General features: G+C 44.9%; 1 protein-coding gene across 1 annotated transcript in view; it reads left to right on the top strand.

Moving 5' to 3' along the window:
- Positions 1-14,636, top strand: part of LOC132822848 (transcriptional repressor scratch 1-like) — a 34,693-nt gene extending 20,057 nt beyond the window's left edge. Inside the window, exon 3 of the mRNA XM_060836222.1 lies at positions 13,912-14,636. Within this exon, the coding sequence (XP_060692205.1) occupies positions 13,912-14,636 (725 nt within the window). The remainder of the gene's footprint in view (positions 1-13,911) is intronic.
- Positions 14,637-15,693: the final 1,057 nt, after the last annotated feature.

Below are 15,693 nucleotides of genomic sequence, written 5' to 3' on the forward strand. Positions count from 1 at the left end.
ACAGTTGAAAATGTGTTGCTGGTTAAAGCACAGCAGGTCAGGCAGCATCCAAGGAACAGGAAATCCTATTCCTTGGATGCTGCCTGACCTGCTGTGCTTTAACCAGCAACACATTTTCAACTAGGAGAAACTATTCCCATTTGAAAACGAATCAAGAACCAAAGGGTACAGTTTTAAAGTGTTTTACAAAAGAAACAAATGCAAGGTGGACAAAAATTCACAGTGAGTAGTTAAGGTATGGAATGCACTACCTGGAAGTGTTGTGGAGGCAGGTGCAAATGAGGTGTTCAGGAGGGTACTGGATGATTACTTAGAATCATAGAGATGAACAACATGGAAACAGACGCTTCAGTCCAACTTGTCCATGCTGACCAGATTTCCTAAGTTAATCTAGTCCCATTTGCCAGCACTTGGCCCGTACCCCTCTAAACTCTTCCTATTCATGTACCCATCTTTAAATGTTGTAATTGTACCAGCCTCCATCACTGCCTTTAGCAGCTCATTCCATATGCACACCACCCTCTGTATGAAAATGTTGCCCGTTGGGTCCCTTTTAAGTCTCTCACTGTAAACCTATGCCCTTTAATTCTGGACTCACCACCACCCTCCCCCTACCCCCCACCCCACCCCCTGGGAAAAAGGACCCTGGATATTTACCTATCCATGCCCCTCATGACTTTATAAACTTCTATAAAGTCACCCCTCAGCCTCTGACACTCCAGGAGGAAAGCAGCCACAGACTATTCAGCCTCTCCCTGTAGTTCAAACCCTCCAACCCTGGCAACATCCTTGTAAATTTTGTCTGCACCCTTTCACAACATCTTACCTGTAACAGGGAGACCAGAATTGCATGCAACATTTCAAAATTGGCCTAACCAATGTCCTGTACAGCCACAACACGACCTCCCAACTCCTTCTGATTAAAAATAATGTGTAGAATTGTGACAAAAAGGCAGGAGCATTGATGAGGGGCTGAATGGCCTCCTCCTTCACCATTACACTTCTACGCATCTATGATTCAAATTCTCAGGCTGCTATGGTGGGATTGGAATGCCGTTTCTGTGGACTGCTTGTATCATAAGTAAAAGACCCCCCTGCAGTGGGAAACTGCAAGATAATGCTTCTGGAAGAAACTTGCAGGTTGACACACCGTGCGTCATGAAAGCTAAAAATAAAATATAATCAATCACAATGCTGCAAGTGTATTGGCTTCCACACTGATAGCTTTCTAAATACAATCTAAGGGGCTGTGTGATATTAGGAATATCTGCATTAATATTCATTTGACTGCTGTTTTCGCAAATGAATACACTGTCCTGCATAACAGCAGTCATTGCAGTTGAAAGTAATTCACTTTGTGCCAATGCTTTGAAAGATGTGACGCTGTGCTACATAAATGTGAGCCTCGCTTTTTGTGAAACAGGTCAATGCCCTTTATAAATATTGAATCCTTAAGATGCATTAAGCCCAATCATTATTAGCACTGCACAAAGTGACCGTACACTTTAAATGTACGTCAGAGAAGGAGTAAACTGGTTAAACATCAGTACCTTGAAACAGGCTAATAAAGGGAATTCCTGCATACTCATAAACACTTTTAGCATGGAAGAAGGCCATTCAGCCCATTGTGTCCATGTCAGTTAACAAATATTAGATTACACTACTCACATTTTCCATCTCTTGACCTGTAGCCCTCGAAGCTATGGCATTGCAAGTGAATATCTAAATGTTATGAGATTTTCTGACCAATCTCCTTTTCAGGGACTGAGTTCCAGACTCCCACAATCCTTTGGGTGAAAAATGTTCTCCTCAACTCTCATGTTAACCTTCCTTCTCTTACCTTAAATTATGACCGCCTGGTTATTGATAGCTTTACCATCTACCCCAGTTGTATCCCTCATAATCTTATAGACACTGACTGCCAGGGAAAAGAATATCAAGCATTGGTTAAAGTTCTGCTGATCACTCACTATCAGTTCATTGGGTAGTCCAAGCAGTAGCCAATTTTCTGGGCATTGGCTGACAATCCAGATGGCCACAATTTGGAATCACGCCGCAGCTGCTAACAGCTAATTATGGCAAATGGCAGGTACACCATGAAATGACTATTTTAGCAATCATTAGCTGGTTGACTAATATCCCTGAGCAGATCCAGCCTCTTGTGGCACAGCAGTAGTGTCCCTCCCTCTAATCCAGGAGACCTGTGTTCAAGTCTCACCTGCTCCAGAGGTGGGTCAAACATCTCTGAACAGGTTGGCTAGAAAATCTATCCCACAGCAGGTAGGGAACACTAGGGGGACAATCTGATACAGCGTTACACCTAGTCCAGTCAATCTTTGACACTGGTTACCCATTCCTATTTATGATGTCTGAGTAGCTCATTCTTAAAATCATGAGTGACTACACACAGATCTAAGTATGGCCCTGCTAGTTTAACTCATCTCCGAAGAACTCTAGTCTGATACAGATGAATCTGTTTTTGCTATTTCATGTTCATTTCGCAATAACACTGACACTGGATGTGAGACATCAGCACAGTTGAGGGAAAGTGAAGCATCTTAAAGCTTGCCATCCATTGCTCTAAGATGATTGAAACCATTTCATCGTTGGTTTGATGTAACTCCAGGTCATTTCTGACAAGCATGGGTGCTATATTTCCCACCGTCTACATTGACCTCTCCAAGAAATGGCAGAAAGTCATTGGGTAGAAGGAAAGGTTGGGCTTTACAACTCAAAAGCAGTGGCTTAGACATGACACCACTCACTCTTGGCTCCCCCTTATTGCAAGTGTTGCCTTTGCATCAAATTATGAGTAAGAGGCTAGTGTAGTGATTTGATCACAGTGAGGACAGGGAGCATGATGTATTTGGAATTCAGAGTAACAGAATAAAATCATTCATGAAAGCCACTGTCCCCATCATATCAATGCTAGCTCTTAGATCTGATTGGGCTCACTTCTCCCTGTCATCCTACATTTTACTTTCCTTTCATCTACTTCTCTAATTCCTTTCTGAATACTGTGATTGGTCAATATCAGCATCCAAGGAGCAGGAGAATCGATGTTTCGGGCATAAGCCCTTCTTCAGGAAGAAGGGCTTATGCCCGAAACGTCGATTCTCCTGCTCCTTGGATGCTGCCTGACCTGCTGCGCTTTTCCAGCAACATATTTTTCAGCTCTGATCTCCAGCATCTGCAGTCCTCATTTTCTCCCAATATCAGCAGCCCTCAGACTTACACTTCCATTTATAACAGCACTCTGAATAAAAAAATGGGTCTCATTGTCTCTCCCGTTTTATGCTTATTATCATAAATTTGTGATCTCTGGTTCTTGCCCTTTGTGCCACTGAAGATAAATTCTCTCCATTTACTCTACCAAACACCACAATTAAATCCCTGGAGGACAAGGTTTACAGATACATGAACTGTCATATCAGTAATAAGGGCGATAAAGGTTATTGCATAAACTGTATGTCATTAACCACGCAGAAACAGGCCATTTGGCCCAACTGCTCCATGTTAGCTAGGCGAAAGTGAGGACTGCAAATGCTGGAGATTAGAGTCGAGAGTGTAGTGCTGGAAAAGCACAGAAAGTCAGGCAGCATCCTGGGAGAAGGAAATTTCCTGCTCCTGAGATCTGCCTGACCTGCAGTGCTTTTCCAGCACCACACTTTCTACTCCATGTTAGTATTTAATTTTCCGCACATGCTTTGTCTTCCCTTTCTTCATCAAATTCTATAATACATGATGTTTCCTCAGTGATAACAGGGATCACATTCTAATATGCCTAGATTTCAAAGATAATCAAAGGATATGGGAATTGTGTCGAAGAATGGCATTGAGGTAGATCAGCCATGACCTAGTTGATGACTGAGCAGGCTAGATGTGCCAAATGGCCTACTCCTACTTCCAATCTACATTGGCAATAATATATTAATAGGAACAAGTTGAAGTATTCAGATTCAGATTCCCTAGAGTGTGGAACAGGCCCTTTGGCCCAACCAGTCCATGCCAACCCTCCAAAGAGTAACCAACCCAGACCCCTTTCAGGAATGCACCTAACTCTATGAACAATTTAGCATGGCCAATTGACCTGACCTGCACATCTTTGGATTGTGAAAGGAAACCAGAGCACCCAGAGGAAACCCACACAGACACAGTGAGAACATGCAAACTCCACACAGACAGTCACCCAAGGCTGGAATCGAACCCAGGATCCTGGTGCTGTAAGGCAGCAGTGCTAACCACTGAGCCACTGTGCCACCCCTGTATTGTTAAACAGGAGTGGTCAATGACTGTTTATGAAGGAGTATGGTAGAGAGGTGGACAGGCTTGTGAATGGAATTCCAAATCTTAGCACGTAAGTTTTAAAGATATGGGTGCTTATGGTGATGTATCTAATATTGGGAATATTCAGGAGGCCAAGCCTGAAGGAGTACAAGAGTTCACGAAGGGTCATAGGGTCATAGGGTTGGAGGTGATTGCAGAGGTCAGGAAGCAATGGAAGAGTTTGAAACTAGGGACAAGAGGGTTAAAAGTGAGAGGCATTGTTGGAATGGGAGCCATGTAGATTGGTATGCAATGTAGGCAGGTGAATAGGATTCGGTCTGCTAGTTTAAGACAAATCTGATAAAATGTGACTGGATCCATCCTCAGGATGAAGAGAGTGAAAACAGGGAATACATGAAACAAGTGGCAAGGTGTGGGAGACAATGAGAGATCAGTGGGGACAAGAGGCCAAACGCCACAACAAGGAAGTCAATCGGCTGGTCAACATCGGCAGAAGCAGTGAGACTAATGAGCAATAGAGAGCTGAGAGTTCGGAAGTGATTTTGAAGAGGGAAATGGGCAATTCATGCTTTCTCTTTGGGAGATTGCGAGGTGAAGGAGTAAGGAGGTGAGAGGGAGGAGAGTGTTGGAGAAGGAGAAAGAAGGAAGTGGGGGGGGGGGGAGAGAGGTAGTGAGATAGATATCCAGATAATCTGCTTTGAGGATGCTAGTCAGATGGGACGGGACAGAAGAGGATGAGCTGTACAAATAAAAATGCCAGTGGAGCTTGAAAGAGTTGGCACAAGTTGGCATTTGGCACTTACAGCTTTATCACTGGAGTATTGGCTTGTTCAGGGTAAATGTTGGAACTTATGACAAGGCAAGAAATCTGTTGTGAGGAAATTAATGGCTATCCCCTGTGAGTCAGTTTTCTATCACCGCCAGAATGTTGATTGATTTGCCCATTGATGAGGTGGTGGATGACCACTTATTGATTTTGATCTTCCAAAGTTGGTTTATACGCAGAGAATGTTTGGAGGTGCGCTTTACTCAGTTGGTGGTCATAGAAACAGCAGAATCTATTGAACTGATCAGGAGAGTCACTCAGACCAATCCTGACACACCATCAAAGCTCGTAAACTCAAGTGATTTTTCACACTGAGTTTCAGTACCATTGACATCAGGATTGTTCCTGGGATTAGGAAGTAAATGACTGACATTTATACAATGTTGCTGCAACCTTTAATTGTCTCAAAGTTCTTTACAGTCAATAAAACACTCTTTATCACTCACTATCATAATGTGGGAAATATAAAACCCCAGCCTTGTTCTGAAAATTAAATATACGGCTCTATCTGAGATTTTTGAATATTGTGAATTTAAAATAAACACATTTTTTCATTGCAACTAGCAAATGCTAAAACTCATCTCAAGATAATTGGAATATGTGGAAAAATGAGTGCAGTCAATTGTCTGACCACTTTATTTCAGACATTTATCCTTTAATCAACATAACTGAAAAAAACCAAAAAGCTCACATTGCTGGGTTGGGAGCTTGCTGTATACAAATTAGCTATCAGGAGATTTACATTATATTAGTGACTACATTTCAAAAAGTATGTAATTAACTGTAAAGTGCTGTGGAATGTCCTGAGGTTGTGTAAGTCGCTATATAAATGGATAGCTTGCTTTTCTTTAATTGCATCAGCAAACCCCATTATCAATGAGATACTTCTGCATGCACAAATCTGATTTCAAATTAGTGTGAGTATCAACCATGTTGTAAAACATATCTGATTCACTCATGTTCTTTAATGTCTGTTTCTGGTCTGGACTACGTGTGACACTAGACCCATGGCACTAGACAATTAGAGATGGACAATAAATGCTACCCGATAAAGGAAAGTCAAAATATGCAAGTCATAGAGTCATAGATACATACAGCATGGAAACAGACCCTTCAGTCCAACCCGTCCATGCCGACCAGATATCCCAACCCAATCTAGTCCCACCTGCCAGTACCTGGCCCATATCCCTCCAAACCCTTCCTATACATATACCCATCCAAATGCCTCTTAAATGTTGCAATTGCACCAGCCTCCACCACTACCTCTGGTAGCTCATTCCATACATGTACCACCCTCTGCGTGAAAAAGTTGCCCCTTGGGTCTCTTTTATATCTTTCCCCTCTCACCCTAAACCTATGGCCTCTAGTTCTGGACTCCCCTACCCCTGGGAAAAGACTTTGTCAATTTATCCTATCCATGCCCCCCATAATTTTGTAAACCTCTATAAGGTCACCCCTCAGCCTCCGATGCTCCAGAGAAAACAGCCCCAGCCTTTTCAGCCTCTTCCTTTATTTCAAATCCTCCAACCATGGCAACATCCTTGTAAATCTTTTCTGTCCCCTTTCAAGTTTCACAACATCTTTCCGATAGGAAGGAGACCAGAATTACACGCAATATTCCAACGGTTGTCTAACAAATGTCCTGTACAGCCGCAGCATGACCTCCCAACTCCCGTACTCAATACTCTGACCAATAAAGGAAAGCATACTAAACACCTTGTTCACTATCCTAATTCACTTTCAAGGAGCTATGAACCTGCACTCCAAGGTCTCTTTATTCAGCAACACTCCCTAGGACATTACCATAAAGTGTATAAGTCCTGCTAAGATTTGCTTTCCCAAAATGCAGCACCTCGCATTGATCTGAATTAAACTTCATCTGCCACTTCTCAGCCCATTGGCTCATCTGATCAAGATCCTGTTGTAATCTGAGGTAACTTTCTTCGCTGTCCACTACACCTCCAATTTTGGAGTAATCTGCAAACTTACTAACTATACCTCTTATGCTCACATCCAAATCATTTATATAAATGACAAAAAGTAGAGGACCCAGCACCAATCCTTGTGGCACTCCACTGGTCACAGGCCTCCAGTCTGACAAACAACCCTTCACCACCACCCTCTGTCTTCTACCTTTGAGCCAGTTCTGTATCCACATGGCTAATTCTCCCCGTATGCCATGAGATGTAACCTTGCTCACTACTCTCCCATGGGGAACCTTTTCGAGCACCTTACTGAAGTCCATATAGATCACATCTACCACTCTGCCCTCATCAATCCTCTTTGTTACTTCTTCAAAATACTCAATCAAGTTTGTGAGATATGATGTCCCACACACAAAGCCTATCCCTAATCTGTCCTTGCCTTTCCAAATAAATGTACATCCTTTCCCTCAGGATTCCTTTCAACAACTTGCCCACCACCGACATCACGCTCACTGATCTATAGTTCCCTGGCTTGTCCTTGCCACCCTTCTTAAACAGTGGCACCACGTTAGCCAACCTCCAGTTTTCCGGCACCTCACCTGTGACTATCGATGATACAAATGTCACAGCAAGAGGCCCAGCAATCACTTCTCTAGCTTCCCACAGAGTTCTAGGGTACACCTGATCAGGTCCTACGGATTTATCCACCTTTATGCATTTCAAGACATCCTGCACTTCCTCCTCTGTATTATGGACATTTTAAAGATGTCATCATCTATTTCCCTACATTCTATATCTTCCATTTCCTTCTCCACAGTAAATACTGATGCAAAATACTTGTTTAGTATCTCCCCCATTCTCTGCGGCTCCACACAAAGGCTGCCTTGCTGATCTTTGAGGGGCCCTATTCTCTCCCTAGTTACCCTTTTGTTCTTAATGTATTTGTAAAAACCCTTTGGATTCTCCTGAATTCTGTTTGCCAAAGCTATCTCATTCCTAAGGAAGGGCTTTTACCCGAAACGTCGATTTTCCTGCTCCTCAGATGCTGCCTGACCTGCTGTGGTTTTCAAGCACCACTCTAATCTAGACTATCATCAGTTTAAGTCAATCAGTCAGACGGAAGTTGGCCTACATTGAAATTCTCATCATCAATTCTTTCATTCTCTAGTCCCCCAACTTTCTGGGTCGATACACTTCTTTGATTCTAGACTCTTGAACATCCCTTAATCAGCCCATCTTTGTTGACCATTCTTTCAGTTAGGAGGGCAGTAAGCACTGGAAATCTCCTCCAAACCTGTGAACCCTCTCTTCTTCAGCATAGTCTTTAAAACATATCTCTTTAAATAAGCTTCAGGTCATCTAGACTGACCTAATAGGTCCCTACCATGGCTTGGTTTTGTTTGATAGAACTGCTTCTACAATTAGCAAGACAGCAGAGGAGGTTTTTTAAAAGCAGCAAGCTGTGATGATTTGGAATGGTTTGGCTGAAAGATTAGTGAAAGCAGCTTCCAGTAGAGGATAGATATTTGAAAAGGAAATATTTGGGTGTACCAAAAGGATCTGGGCTTGAGGCCAATTAGACAGCTCTAAGGTTTGGAATGGGCATGATGGGCCAATTGGTCTCCTTCTGTGCTGGAAGATTCTCCAGATTTAGCTTGTTTGATATGACCTTGCTGTTTACTTCTATAGACAAGTTAATTAGTGACAAGTTGTGCAATGCCGGGTACAGTATATTGCAGTGAAAGAGTGACACAAATGCCATTCATGGCACGTTACAATGGACCTTCAGGTTCACACAAGATACAAATCTGTCTTTTGAATCTGCATCTTGCTGTGAACATGAAGAACGAGAGTTGGGAAAAGAGCCCAGCCTGTCAAATTGATTATTCAAATGACATGTTGGCTTGACCAACTAGAGAACCTCTGGTTGTTCTCTTCAGGGCAGTGAAGGTTGAGGGAGACTTAATAGAAGTGGGTTGGGGAGAATAAATGAGGAGAAGCTATTTCCACTGCTCGGAGGCTTAGTACCTGGAAAACATAAAAATGCAGGATGCAGCAATGAGGTTTTTTTTCTCTCAGTTGTGACTTATGATGTTCTGGAATACATTACCACAAAGAATTATAGAGTCAAAGAGATAAACAACATGGAAACAGACCCTTCAGTCCAACTCATCTATGCTGACCAGATATCCTGAACTAACCTCGTCCCCATCTGCCAGCACTTGGTCCATCACCCTTTAAACCCTTCCTATTCATATACTGATCCAGATGCCTTTTAAAATATGGTACAAGCCTCCACCACTTCCTCTGGCAGCTCATTCCATACATGCACCACTTCCTCTGCATGAAAACATTGGCCATCAGGTCCCTTTCCTCTCTCACCTTAAACCTATGCCCCTCTGGTTTTGGACTCCCCCATCCCCAGAAAAAAAGACCTTGATGAGTTGTAGAAGATTCAGTACTAAATTTTAACAGCGTAGGATATTTTTGGAAAAGATATTGGAAAAGAACAGAGTAATGAAAATGTTTTGGGTCACTCTTCGAGAGATCTACCATGGGCATAATGGGCCAACTGGTCTCTATCTGTGCTGTACAATTCCAGAATTATGGAGCCAGGTTAATGGGCAGCAGTCATGGTGCAAAGCCTTAAAATTTGGTTTCAAGTCATTTGGTTTTGTCATTTATTTCAAGAAGGTTGGAATATAAAGCAGCTATGTGCTTTTAAGACTTTCTAGTTAGGCCCCATTTAGAATACTGTGTAAGATTTTAGAAGCCCTTCCCCATTTACAAATTAGTCTAGCCTACATTCTTCCTTCAAAAGTGTACAGTTTACCACATTATATTATACCTGTCAAAGTCCTTCTGCAGCTGAAACTGTGTTGCTGGAAAAGCGCAGCAGGTCAGGCAGCATCCAAGGAACAGGAGATTTGACGTTTCGGACATAAGCCCTTCTTCAGGAATCTTCTTCAAGTCCTTCTGCAGCCTTCCCACTTCCTCAATACTGCCTGACACTCCACCTACCTTTGTATCATCTGCAAACTTATTGCATTCTTAATTTTCTCAGTTCTGATGAAACATTAACCAAAAGCCAAAATCTCTTCATCAAGAGTAGTGAAGCCTGTGGAAAGTGACTGAGGACAAAACCATGAAGGTTTTCAAGAAGGAGTTAGGTATAATTCTATAGGCTCAAGGGAGCAGGGATATCTGGTGAAATCAGAAAGAGATCAGAGAATGGGATCATATTGAATGGCAGAGTTGGTTTTAAGGGCTGAATGGCCTACTTGTAAAGTAATATAGCACAAATGAGGCCCTTAAAACCTACATTGGAAATGCTAGCTTGTTTCACCTACAACCTCCACCAACCTACAGTGATCCCACTATTCAGCACTTGACTCATCGCATTGAGTGTTGTGATGTTTGAAGTGCTCAACCACATATCTTTTAGATGTTAAAATCATTGGACCATGAGAAATAGGATCATGAATCTATCAATCTCAGCCTTGTACACAAGCCCTCTGCTCCCACAGATGGGAGTTCCAAATACTCGCTCTGTCTTCTAGAAACACTAATAAATTATTCAGACACAATTTCCCTTGTGCAAAGCCATGCTGTTTGATTAGATTTGTGAAGTGACAGAATCTGTGAAGTTTCCCACCTCAGTTACCCCTCCCGCACCACTCCAAGCACAGTATTCCAGATTCCCACCACCTTCTTCTGAGTGAAAAGGCTTCTCAAAATCCCCTTCTGCTCCTATTCTGAGTGCCATAGAGGTGTACAGCAGAGAAACAGACTCTTCGGTCCAACTCATCCATGCCGACCAGACATCCTAAATTAATCTGGTCCTATTTGCCGCCATTCGGCCCATATCCCTCTGAACCCTTCCTATTCATGTACCCATCCAGATGCCTTTTTTATGTTGCAATTGTACCAGCCTCCACCACTTCCTCTGATAGTTCCTTCCATACACGCACCATCCTCTGAAAATGTTGCCCCTCAGGTCCTTTTTAAATCTTACCCCTCTCATCTTAAACCTATGCCCTCTAGTTTTGGACTCCCTTACCTTGTAAAAAAGACCTTGACTATTCACCCTATCCATGCCCCTCATGATTTTATAAACATCCATAAGGTCACCCCTCAGCCTCTGACGCCTCAAGGGAAAACAGCCCCAGCCTATTTAGTCTCCCTCTATAGCTCTAACCCTCTGACCCCGACAACAGCCTTATAAATCTTTTCTGAACCCTTTTAAAGTTTAACGACATTTTTCCTATAACAGGGAGACCAGAACTGAACACAGTATTCTAAAACCTAAACTAAAAGCTAACATTTTGAGTCATCTAAATTGAAACATTAGCTTGCTCTCTCTCCATGGAAGCTGCCTGACCTGTTGTGATTTCTTCGAGTAAAAAATGAGGTCTGCAGATGCTGGAGATCACAGCTGCAAATGTGTTGCTGGTCAAAGCACAGCAGGCCAGGCAGCATCTCAGGAATAGAGAATTCGACATTTCGAGCATAAGCCAGGGCTTATGCTCGAAATGTCGAATTCTCTATTCCTGAGATGCTGCCTGGCCTGCTGTGCTTTGACCAGCAACACATTTGCAGCTGTTGTGATTTCTAGCATTTTTGGTTTTCAGTACAGATTCCAGCATCTGCAGTAATTTGCTCCAATAATTGCTGACCATCTTTTCTGAACCCTTGCAAGTTTGACAACATCTGTTCCATGGGTCTGGAGAATGGGTCTCTATGTTGCAGATGCCAAGCGCCAAGCCCCTTGCCCACATTCCTACCGTGACCCATCAGGCCAAAATCACTCACACTGTCCTGCCCTCATTGCCTCTGGTGACCTTTCCTCCACTGCCTCCAAGCTCATATTCCCCCAGCCCCATACTGCCCAGTTCTAACTGCTCCCCCAGATCCACAAGCCCAACTACCCTAGCCGACCCATCATCATGGCATGCTTTTGCCCCACTGAACTCATCTCGTCCTACCTCGACTCCATCCTCTCCCCCTTGACTCAGCCACATCCCACCTACATCCACTTCACCAACCAGGCTCTCTATATCTTCAGTAACTTCCAGTTCCCCGGCCCCCAGTGCTTTATCTTCACTAATGACATGTCTATCGCCCACAAGGACGGCCTCCAGGCTCTCTGCTTCCTCCTGTCCAATACACCTGTCCAGTCCCCCTCCACCAATATCCACCACTGCCTTGCCGAACTGGTCCTAACCCTCAATAACTTGTCCTTTAACTCCTCCCATTTCATCCAAATCCAGAGGGTGGCCATAGGCAATCGGATGGGCCCCAGCTATGCCTGCCTCTTTGTCAGCTATGTCGCACACACCTTCTGCACAGGCGCTGTGCCCCAACTCTTCCACCATTACATCAATGGCTGCATTGGTGCAGCGTCCTGCATCCAGGCTGAACTGAAACAATTCATTGTCTTCTCTCACAACTTCCACACCGCTCTCAAATTCCCTTGGTCCATCTCAGACACCTCCTTTCCCTTCCTTGACCTCTCTATTTCTAAATCTGTTTACAGTCTCCAGTCGGATGTTTACTACAAATCCACAGACTCCTATAACTACCTGGACTACACCTCCTCCTACCCAGTATCCTGCAAGAACTCCATCCCATTCTCCTAATTCCTCTGCCTCCGCCTCAGGTGAGGAGACATTCCACTCCCAAACATCCCAGATGCCCACCTATTTCAAACAGCGTGCTTTTCCTCCCTCCGTCATCCAGACTGCCCTCCACCACACCACCACCATTCCCCATTCCACTGCTCTAAAGCTCCCCTCAAAATGCAATAAAGACAGAACCCCCCTTGTCTTAACCTACCACCCCACCAGACTCCACATCCAACGCATCATCCTTAAACATTTCCGGCAATTCCATCTAGACCCCACCACCAAGAACATCTTCCCCTCCATACCCCTCCCTGGTTTCCGCAAAGACCATTCCCTTCGACAGACCAATCTCCCCACCCATCCTCCCGCACTTCCCCCCCTCCCAACCCTGGAACCCCCAGGTATCTTCCCCTGGAAAAGATTAAAAACCTGTTGGTACACCATCCCCCTCACTTCTGTCCAGGGCCTCAAACAGTCCTTCCAGGCGAGACAGAGGTTCACCTACCTCTCTTCCACCTAGTTTCCTGCATCAGGTACTCCCAATGTGGTCTTCTCTACTTCAGGGAGACCGAACGTAAACTTAGGGAACAGTTCACTAAGCATCTCAGCCGGGCCCACAGGGGCCAACCAGACCTCCCAGTCATCTCCCATTTTAATTCCCCTTCCCACTCCCTTTTCCGAAATGACCACCTTTGACCTCCTCCATTGCCTCAATGAGCCCAACTGCAAATTGGAGGAACAACACCTCATCTTCCGCCTGGACAGCCTACAGCCCGGAGGACTCAACATTGAGTTCTCCAATTTCAAATAACCTCCTTTCCCATCCCCGACTCCCTTCCCAGCCCCTCCCCCTCCTTTCCACCCCACCCAGTCACCTACTGCGTTCATTCTGCCCATTGATCAACCAGGTTGTATGTTTTACCTGTCTTCACATGTCCCCACCTCACCATCCCCTGCCCCCCTCACCCACTTTATCTGCAGTTCCCCCCACCCCCACCTCACCACCACCACACAGTCCTGAAGAAGGGTTACAACAGAAACGTTGACTTCTCCACCTCTTGGCGCTGCCTGGCTTGCTGTGTTCTTCCAGCCTCCTGCTTGTCTACCTTGAATTCCAGCATCTGCAGTTTGTTTTTGTCTCTAACATCTTTCCTATAGCAGGGAGACCAGAATTGAAGATAGTATTCTAAATGTGCTCTATATCCCTGTGAATTAATTGCTTTTCCCTGCCCCGTCTCTCTGTCTCAAGGTTATATTCACAGCTACATCAGCCCGTCATCGGTGTACGAGAGCCGAGGGGAGAGTCTGACTGCACCCCAGCCTGTCTTCACCAAAGTCGACGAGGTGTATGGGGAGCCGGAGGGGCTGGGGCTGGGGCTGGAGCCGGACAGCCCTCGCTCGGGGCTGGCGAACGGCTACTTCAGCGGTGAGGCGGCGGTCAGCGAGGGCTACAGCATGGACGCCTTCTTCATCACGGACGGCCGGTCAAGGAGGAGGAGCGGCGGCGGTGGGGGGAGGCAGCCGGGACAGCGGCACCGCTGCGGGGAGTGCGGCAAGACATACGCCACCTCGTCCAACCTGAGCCGCCACAAGCAGACCCACCGCAGCCTGGACAGCCAGCTCGCCCGCAAGTGCCCGACCTGTGCCAAGGTCTACGTCTCCATGCCCGCCCTGGCCATGCACGTCCTCACCCACGACCTCAAGCACAAGTGCGGCACTTGCGGCAAAGCTTTCAGCCGGCCCTGGCTGCTGCAGGGTCACCTCCGCTCACACACCGGGGAGAAACCCTTTGGCTGTGCCCACTGCGGCAAGGCGTTCGCTGACCGCTCCAACCTGCGGGCTCACATGCAGACCCACTCGGCCTTCAAGCACTTCCGCTGCAAGCGCTGCAACAAGACATTCGCCCTCAAGTCCTACCTGAACAAGCACTACGAGTCTGCCTGCTTCAAGGGTCCCCAAGAGGGGGAGTCCTGAGAGAGATTCCAAAAAAGATGCACCGCCTCATAAATGAGGAGTTGTGAGATAGAAGAGAGACGTGCAAAAATACAAATGCAAAATCTCCTAAACACGGAATCAGACATACAAAAGTACAAATGCAAACCCTCCCCGTCCCCCCCCAAACGAGGAATAAAATAGAGAGACGTGCAAAAATATTAGTGCATAATTTCTTAAATATGGATTGAGATAAATGTGAGACGTGCAAAATTTAAAAATGCAACACCTCCAAATATGGAACAAGATAGGAAACGTACAAAATATAAATTGCAAACTTTTTCATCGTGGAATGAAATAAATGAGAGACGTACAAAACTAGAAGTTGCAAAACCTCCTAAATGTGAAATGCGAAAAATGAGAGACGTGCAAATAAGAATGCAAAACCTCCTAAAAGGCGAGGAATGACAACTTCTCTCCACCTCAAAGCAATACTTCTTGAGATTACTTCCTAACATGTTTTTTTTAAATTAATATATGCTGGATTTGCTCTAAAAAGAAAAAAAAACTGCAACCCTCTCTTCAAAGTTGTGGCATGACATAAAGATTATATTTTTTTTGCCGTGCACCCACCAGGGTTTTTGGAAACACTCCTTTCAACCAGGTTTGGGAGGAGGAACTCATTAAGCGAAAGCACTGGGATCATGATGACTTAGATGCACAAATACCTGTACAAACAGGCAGGCACGTGCACGTGCACAGCTACACCGGGAACATGTACGCCACACGCAAGAATAGTCAGTCTCCTAGAACATGCCAATGACACATGTGCAACCAAGCACCTGTGCATTAAACATACAGGCACATGCATGCGCATGCAGATACATGCACATTGACAAATAGGCATGTGTGCATGCACACATACATCTGCATATGCACACAGGGACACATATGCACGCACACTCCCCACTTTTCTAGAACATGTCAACATCATGTGCCATGCATGCATGCACATACAGACACATGCACACATACGCAAAGATGACCTCTTGTATTTTTTATGCTGCTCTTTGCTACAGGACGGGATATATTTATTGCA

Source organism: Hemiscyllium ocellatum, chromosome 15 (genome assembly GCF_020745735.1).
Source record: "Hemiscyllium ocellatum isolate sHemOce1 chromosome 15, sHemOce1.pat.X.cur, whole genome shotgun sequence".
Taxonomy (NCBI): domain Eukaryota; kingdom Metazoa; phylum Chordata; class Chondrichthyes; order Orectolobiformes; family Hemiscylliidae; genus Hemiscyllium; species Hemiscyllium ocellatum.